The 8135-nt window shown below is 32.2% G+C and overlaps 1 protein-coding gene across 1 annotated transcript; it reads right to left on the bottom strand.

Annotated features, from left to right (window-relative positions):
- Positions 1-1732: 1732 nt before the first annotated feature.
- Positions 1733-5537, bottom strand: LOC119573069 (folylpolyglutamate synthase, mitochondrial-like; the record flags this gene model as incomplete). The annotated part of the gene is given in 6 exon segments (XM_037920078.1): positions 1733-1877; positions 2581-2764; positions 3089-3225; positions 3480-3673; positions 4631-4802; positions 5436-5537. Coding segments are annotated over 6 exon segments (883 nt in total), but the record flags the coding sequence as incomplete, so codon positions are not given.
- Between the last annotated feature and the right edge of the window lie 2598 nt (positions 5538-8135).

Genomic DNA, 8135 nt, shown 5'->3' with positions numbered 1-8135 from the left:
CAGTTGTATCTATTCTTAGGGAATTTTTTGTCCTGCTGCTCTTTCAGGTATGAGGTGTAAAACTTCTATTTGTTTTTTTTTTCAGAATGCAAAAACATTATGAGGCGTGGGGAAAGTGTTATCACCAGCATAGGAAGATCAAAATATGTCTATGTTAGGGACATACTTCAATTACATGCGGCATTGTCTCTTACTTTCTCTTGTACAGGAGGGTTTGTGGTATCAACATGTCTGCATTGGATCTGGCGGGTTAGAAAGTTTCAGTATCACATTATACAATTGTACACAATTTTTACATTTCCAAAAAGGTGAAATTCTAGCCATTTATTTATCATTTTTTAATTATCCATTTTATATATATTATTTTTAAAGAGGTAAATGGAGAATGAGACTAGTCAGCAGAAAAAAAATAGCAAACTTAGAGACATAGTTGTCAAGGTTTTCAAGCACAGGTACTTAATGAAAAATACATGTATTAAAAAGCCATATGCTTGGAGTGTACAAAATAGGATACAGTAAGCCAGATATAGTGTTATAATCAAAGCATGTTCAATTGATAAAGATTGTGTTATTCAATTATTATTATATATTTACTTATAAAGTTGTTAAAGTTTGTTTGATTAAATTATTATTTATATGATTACTATTTTTATGACATAACCTTTCCTTACTATTACAATACTTCAGACAAAGTTGTACGTGTTCCACCTTTAGAGAGTTATGGATGGATCAGTCCCTTGAGCTGGGTGCTGGCAATGTACAGTATCGAATGCCCCTGGCACTCAGCTCTCCAAATAATATTGACTCTCAGGTGAAAGGTAAGGTTGTGTGTGTGTGTGTGTCATGTGTGTGTGTGTGTGTGTGGGTGGGTGTTGTGTGGTGTTGTGTGATGTGTGTGTGTGTGTGTGTGTGTGTTGTGTGTGAGAATATTTTTTTGAGTATTAATATATATATATATATATATATAAATATATATATATATATATATATATATATATTTATTTATTTATTTTATATATATATATATATCATATAATATATATATATAATATATAATATATATATATATGTATATGTATATATATATATATATATATTATATGATTATATATATATATATATATATATATATATATATATATATATGTATATATATATAATAATAATAAATATATATATATATATATATATATATAATATATATATATATAATATATGATAATATAATACTATAATATATATATATATATAATTTTATATATATTATATATTATATATATATATATTATATATATATATATAATAGTATATATATATATATATATAATATACTACTATATATATATAATACATTATATATATACATACATATATATATATACATTATATATATATTATATATATATATATATATATATATATATATATATTTAATAATAAATATAATGTATATATAAAAATATGTATAATATGTATGATATATATATATATAATTTTGAAAATAAATAAATAAATATATATATAAAATATATATATATATATATATATATATATATAAATAAATAAATAAATAAATAAATATATATATATATATATATATATATATATATATATATTATATATATATATATATATATATAATACACACACACACACACACACACACACACACACACACACACACACACACACACACACACACACACACACACACACACACACACAACCTTACCTTTCACCTGAGAGTCAATCCAATATTGGGAGAGCTGGAGTGCCAGGGAGGCATTACGATACTGTACATTGCCAGCAAGCCCCAGCTGCAAGGGACGTGATCCCCATCCATAACTCTCTAAAGGTGGAACAACATACAACTTTGTCTGGAAGTATTGTAATAGTAGAGGAAAGGTTATGTCAATAAAAATAAGTAATCATATAAATAATAATTTTAATCAAACAAACTTTAACAACTTTATAAGTAAATATATAAATAATAATTTGAATAACACAATCTTTATCAATTGAACATGCTTTGATTTATAACACTATATCTGGCTTACTGTATCCTATTTTGTACCACTACCAAGCATATGGCTTTTTAATACATGTATTTTTCATTAAGTACCTGTGCTTGAAAACCTTGGACAAACTATGTCTCTAAGTTCTGCTATTTTTTTCTGCTGACTAGTCTCATTCTCCATTTACCTCTTTAAAAATAAATATATATAAAATGATAAATTAAAAAATGATAAATAAAATGGCTAGAATTTCACCTTTTTTGGAAAATGTAAAAATTGGTGTACTAATTAATGTATTACCTATTGTGATACTGAAAACTATTCTACACAGCCATGATCCGAAATGCAGACAAATAAAGTTGAAACCACAAACCCCCTCCCTGTACAAGAGAAAGTACAGAGAACAAATGCCAGCCATGTAAATTGAAGTATGTCCCTTTAAACATAGACATATTTTGATCTTCCTATGCTGGTGCATAAACTACTTTTCCCCAATGCCTCATATATGTTTTTTTGCAATTCTGATAATCCCTCACACACAAAAATACAAATATTCCTCACTCACCTCCTTTTCCTTTGCCCTCTCTGACAGCACTGTCATAGCCATCCCAGGCTGCTCTTCCACAGTGAAGGTTGGCACTCCAGGCTTCATGATGCCTGATTTGTGCCAGGCAATGGACTCCACTGTCGTTCCCAGGATTGAGGTGTGGTCCAGCTCAAGTGAGGTTATGCCACATACAACAGGCTTCCTGGTGTTTGGGCAATTGGTGAATGAAAGAAAAGACAGTATCTAAAGACAGAAAATAATTTCCCTAAGAATAAGATAAACAACTGAATAACAGACTGTGGATGTATGAATGGATAAAGGAGGGAAGAAAAGGGGAAGACCAAGGGGTAAGTTACAAGGGACAAGGTAAGGGGAGAAAACAGAAAAAGGAAATGAGAAAGATTAAATAAGGATAGGAGTGAGACATGAATAAGATGATAAAAAACACAAAATGCAAAAGGAATATTAAATAGAATATAAAGTAGATATAAAGATTAATAACAAAGAACACAACAAGAAAACTTACCTGACAACATTGGTACAGTCATATTCCCCTCCAATTCCAACTTCCAACACTGCCACATCCACCTCCTCTTGTAGGAAAACTTTAAGAGCAAGGACTGTCAAGAACTTGAAGTATGCGGGCATATCCTTTTCATCTTCCTAAAAAATAAAATATGATGACATGAGAAGATTTCACCTTGAGCATATCAAATAATTCATACTGATATTCTAAATTCTATCTCTCCTAATAATGTTTCCACTCATTCATCTTCTCTGTCCTTCACCTCTCTCCTTCTTGATATCTTCATTCCCTCTTCTTTCTCATCCTCCCACAACCAACCCATCCCTCAACCCCCAAAAAAATAACTATAATCTCTGTTAGTAGAAACCCTCTACTCTTCAAGTTTTCATACCTTCTGACTTGCTAGAGAATTATACACATCCCAGAAGTAGTGCGCAAAGTCCTCCTTGTTGATGGGTTGCCCATTTATCCTGATTCTCTCCCGGACAGCCACCAAGTGAGGAGAGGAATAGAAGCCAGTTCGATACCCATGTTCCCGCAGGATGCTCTCAATAAAGGCACAGGTTGATCCTTTGCCTTTGGTTCCTGCATTTGAGAGAATTTATTATATTATTTGGATGTTAATGTCTTCTCCTTTATTCTTTAATTTACTGTTAGGGATTGATTAGATAATTTAGTTGTTAATATCTTATTTCCTATTTTCTATATTTTCTTTTCATGATCCTCACACAAATCTGGTAATATTGCATTTTTACGTTTGTGGCCAGCTGCAAGAGGCATCTATTTTGTCAAATGCTAAATTTTTGTGACAATTTGTCAACATAACTATACACCATTTAAAGATGCCATAGATGGTCTAAATACCATTTTTTATCAAGTGATTAACTATACTGTCTGCATAAATCTATTTACTCAATGCTGCCCAGAAAATTGGGCATACTTTTGTTCTTTTTGTGTAATGGTTCTATAAGTGATCAACCACCAAAGAGTCAACTAGTAGACTTCATCTGATACCACGTTTCCTGAGTCTTTTGGAAAAATATTTTTTATGCTAAGGCTGTCACTACCCATACTGTTACTTCTATTATAGACATTATAATCATCACAGTGTCAATAATATTAGGCCTACTACAAGCAATATAAGACAAAAGAGGATATTTAAATATAAAAACAAGGAAAAGGGTAAACAGGTGACTCTTTAGTGACTAATTACTTGTGGAGTCATCTATATGTAGAGACAATTAATAACCTAACCTCACAATGGGCATGATATATCCATTCATACCATCCTCGATGGCATCAGGTTAGTAATATACACCCGATAAAATGATAACAATAATAATGATAATGATAATAATGACACTAATAACAATAATAATAATTATAACAATGATAATAATAATATTAATAACAATAATAATAATTACAATAACAATAATAATGATAGAAATAACAATATTATTAATAATAAAAGTTATAATTATAACTATAACAATAATAGCAATATCTATAATAACATCAATATTGATAAGAAAGACTCACCAGCAACATGGATAACTGACAGTTTATCCAATTCATCCCTGCTGACGCCAACCTTCCTCAAGAACCGTTCAGTTGTGGGTATATTGGCAAGGCCCGAGCGTGAGCCCTGCTCCCGAGCCACCTGAAGTACTGAGGCATTTGTCTGGAGTGAATTTAGGGCTTGTACTGCTTCCTGTAAGTTAGTGCAATGAAGTTAGATTAAGAATTAAGGAACAAAATTGTTTTATCACTGGATTGATACATTTCATTAAAATAGAATTCAGAGATCAATCCAGTCTGCCGCAATTAAAAGGAAGACTTAAACACGACAAGCAAAATCGTATGAAGGTTGTTTATATATGAGTACTTGTGTCTCTGCTTCTGTGACATAACTGTTTTACACAAAAGCAACATAGCAAATACTCATATGTAACTGCCTTATATTACGTTACATTATCTTAGTTGCATCTGATAAGGTGACCACCTACTTTTTTCTTAGACAAATCACGAATTCCTAATCAAGGCTAACCAAATACATTTCCTTGTGAAATGCAACAGTAATTACAAATTACACTTCACATTATAAATGTCAACTGTTATATAATATATCATGAGACTGCAATATCTGTAACTTTTCTGAGAAAACAAGTTACGTAACCTCCCAAGAGAAATACACTCAAACTCTACGCAAACAAGCTTCATTAGTTTTAATTCAAGCGTTACACTTCCTAGGATCCTCCATGGCACTCATTACATAACTAATATAAAATCCTACCCAAATTCATCCCAATTTCACCCGAAAACACCACTGTCAACACCATAATACCTCATACTGGTGGTCTACCCCCGCCTGGTACTCTCTCTTGGGCTTCCACATCACGTACGGCTGTGAGAACAGGCGACCTGCAGCTGCCCTCAACCCCCTCCACTGCCCCGAGCACGTGGGTTCCGCCGCGACCTTGAATCAGCTGGTCCTCAAGCACGTCGCTCCACGCTCGCCAACCCTTGCCAGCAGACGCTCTTTCCGATGCGTTACTTTTTCCCCCTTTTCCTTATGGAGAATTTTGTTGTCTGTAACATGGCGCTTTTGATGTTGTTCGTATATAATTTTGAGAATCTCTTAAAGGGTTGCCCGTTTCGTTTTCGTTTGTTTTAATTGCGGAAGAATCATTGCAGAGGTTGGTAGTCTGCTAGAATCCTCCATCAGGATACCCACATGTGAAAGTTTTTTTTTTTTATTGGTTTGTTGTTTGTTGTACAAGGGTAGCTCTTGCCAAATGTTCCGGATCAGACCGGAAATTGCATCTGGAATCACCCATGCTTTAATCATAGCCATGATACGGTAAGGTATTGCAAATATAGGCATCCTCACGAGATGATGTTTTGAAATTTCATGCAGTTTCGGACGACAAACAGGCATGAAAATTTGATTGGTGAAATAATTTGCATGGTGCTTATTTTCTCTCATGAATTCTAACGCTGTCATTGCCTACGTATTAGCCTTATCAAGAAAATTTGATTATCTACACTTGCAAAGGCTGACAATTTGGAAAATTACATCATAGGAAAACCTTTTGTCACTGAAAAGGCGATTGGCGTCCTTGCGTGTCTGTTAACCCATTTAAAAGCTTCCTTTGTAAGGTTACGAGTTCAAACTCGTCCAGTTATTTCTTTCTAGCTGACTCTACTAAACTTACATTTTTGATAAAATGTAACCATGAAATCAGTCAGTGTTAACCGTAAATGACATAATGAATAATTGGTACAGTACAGATGATTCTGTACTGTACCAACAAAAAATATAAACAGATAAATAGTAATAATGATAATAATAATAATATTATTAATATTAATAATATTATTATTATTATTATTAATAATAATAATATTAATAATAATAATAATGATAATAATAATATTAATAATAAAACTATATAATTATATATGCACACACACACACACACACACACACACACACACACACACACACACACACCACACACACACACACACACACACACACACACACACACGCACACGCACACGCACACGCACACGCACACACACACACACACACATAGAATTATATATATATATATATATATATATATATATATATATATATATATATATATATATATATAATTCTATGTGCACTTTGATTGGAAGGTGGTCTGATCGCAAGATAAATTTGCAGATAAGAGGAGGGATTAACATGTAAAACATTGAAATCGTAGGCCTACGTCAGTAATTGTTCCCACACATAAGGTAATAATAGAGGTGAAAGTCTCGGGTAACTCCAAAACCCGATATAGCAACATATATTAGCTACGTTAAATCCTCGCAAATGTTAAAGTGCTAAAGACAAGGTAGGGTTTTCAAGAAAGTTTTGTTTCTGGCAGCGCTTTGAGGACCAGGAAGGCAACAATTAATAGTATTTGTTTATTTATTTGATTGGAGTTAGAGAGTGATGCAATGCACTCGTTTTCTGTTGATCGTATCACAGAGACAAACGCAAATGTATTAATTATATACTTATTTCTTACTTTCAGCACAGGTATCGTGAACATATTAATAAATTGCCTTTGAGTTTTGATATCTAAAAAAAAAAAAAAAAATGGGTTCACATGTGTTCTTATGAACAATGGCAACCGAACTGCAGCCATTGTGTATGACAACATATAAACGGAAAATGCAATTCAGCAGGCAAATTCTTAACTAAATAGCAAGGTTAAACATATTCACTATTTGTGTTACAAACGAGAGAACACATTATCATGTCTATCTTGCGCTTTTCAGTGCCCCCGATCTTTCTTGAGGTGTTACGTTTAGACACCAAAAATAAGTAACATAAAATTATAGCCGTGTGACCCTTACGTTGAGTCTGCTATGCTGCTTTATAATTTTGAATTATTGTCAAGGTTATCCAAATCAGGCAATGAAACGTCATTGTTTCTTCCATTATCATTCTCTATATTTTTAACGCCATCTCAAATGCCACGAAACCTATATTTTATCCACTCTGATTAGTTTAAAGAAGATAAAAAGGGAGAAAGAAATGAAAAAGGAAATCAAACGAGTCGCTCTTGTCTTCTTTCCCCTACAAGATTTCATTGTGCTTATGCTTATGTCTAAACAGTACGTGTATGGTTTCATGTAATGGGTTGACAGCAGTAACGATGTTGTTGTTAGTAAAAGAGATGGCAACAGTTAACAATAGTACTGATGCAATCATTTTTAAAATAATAGTAATGATTATGCAAATAATAATTGTACCTGTAATAATAGTAAAAGTGATAATAAAGATAGCAATAACAATAATGATCATGACAACAGTGTAAACCTATAATGATAACTGTAGAAAAGGCTGTGGCATTAATAATAGCTATAATATTATCACTGTAATCATTACCATCACTGTCATTGTGATAAATATCATGAAATCAGATGGTGATGGCAGTAGGAACAAAGGTAATGATCATAATAACAGTAACACATGCGAAAGATACAGATACTACGAGGAAAG

Source organism: Penaeus monodon, chromosome 1 (genome assembly GCF_015228065.2).
Source record: "Penaeus monodon isolate SGIC_2016 chromosome 1, NSTDA_Pmon_1, whole genome shotgun sequence".
NCBI classification, from domain to species: Eukaryota; Metazoa; Arthropoda; class Malacostraca; order Decapoda; family Penaeidae; genus Penaeus; species Penaeus monodon.
This window is presented reverse-complemented; position numbering and strand designations above follow the sequence as displayed.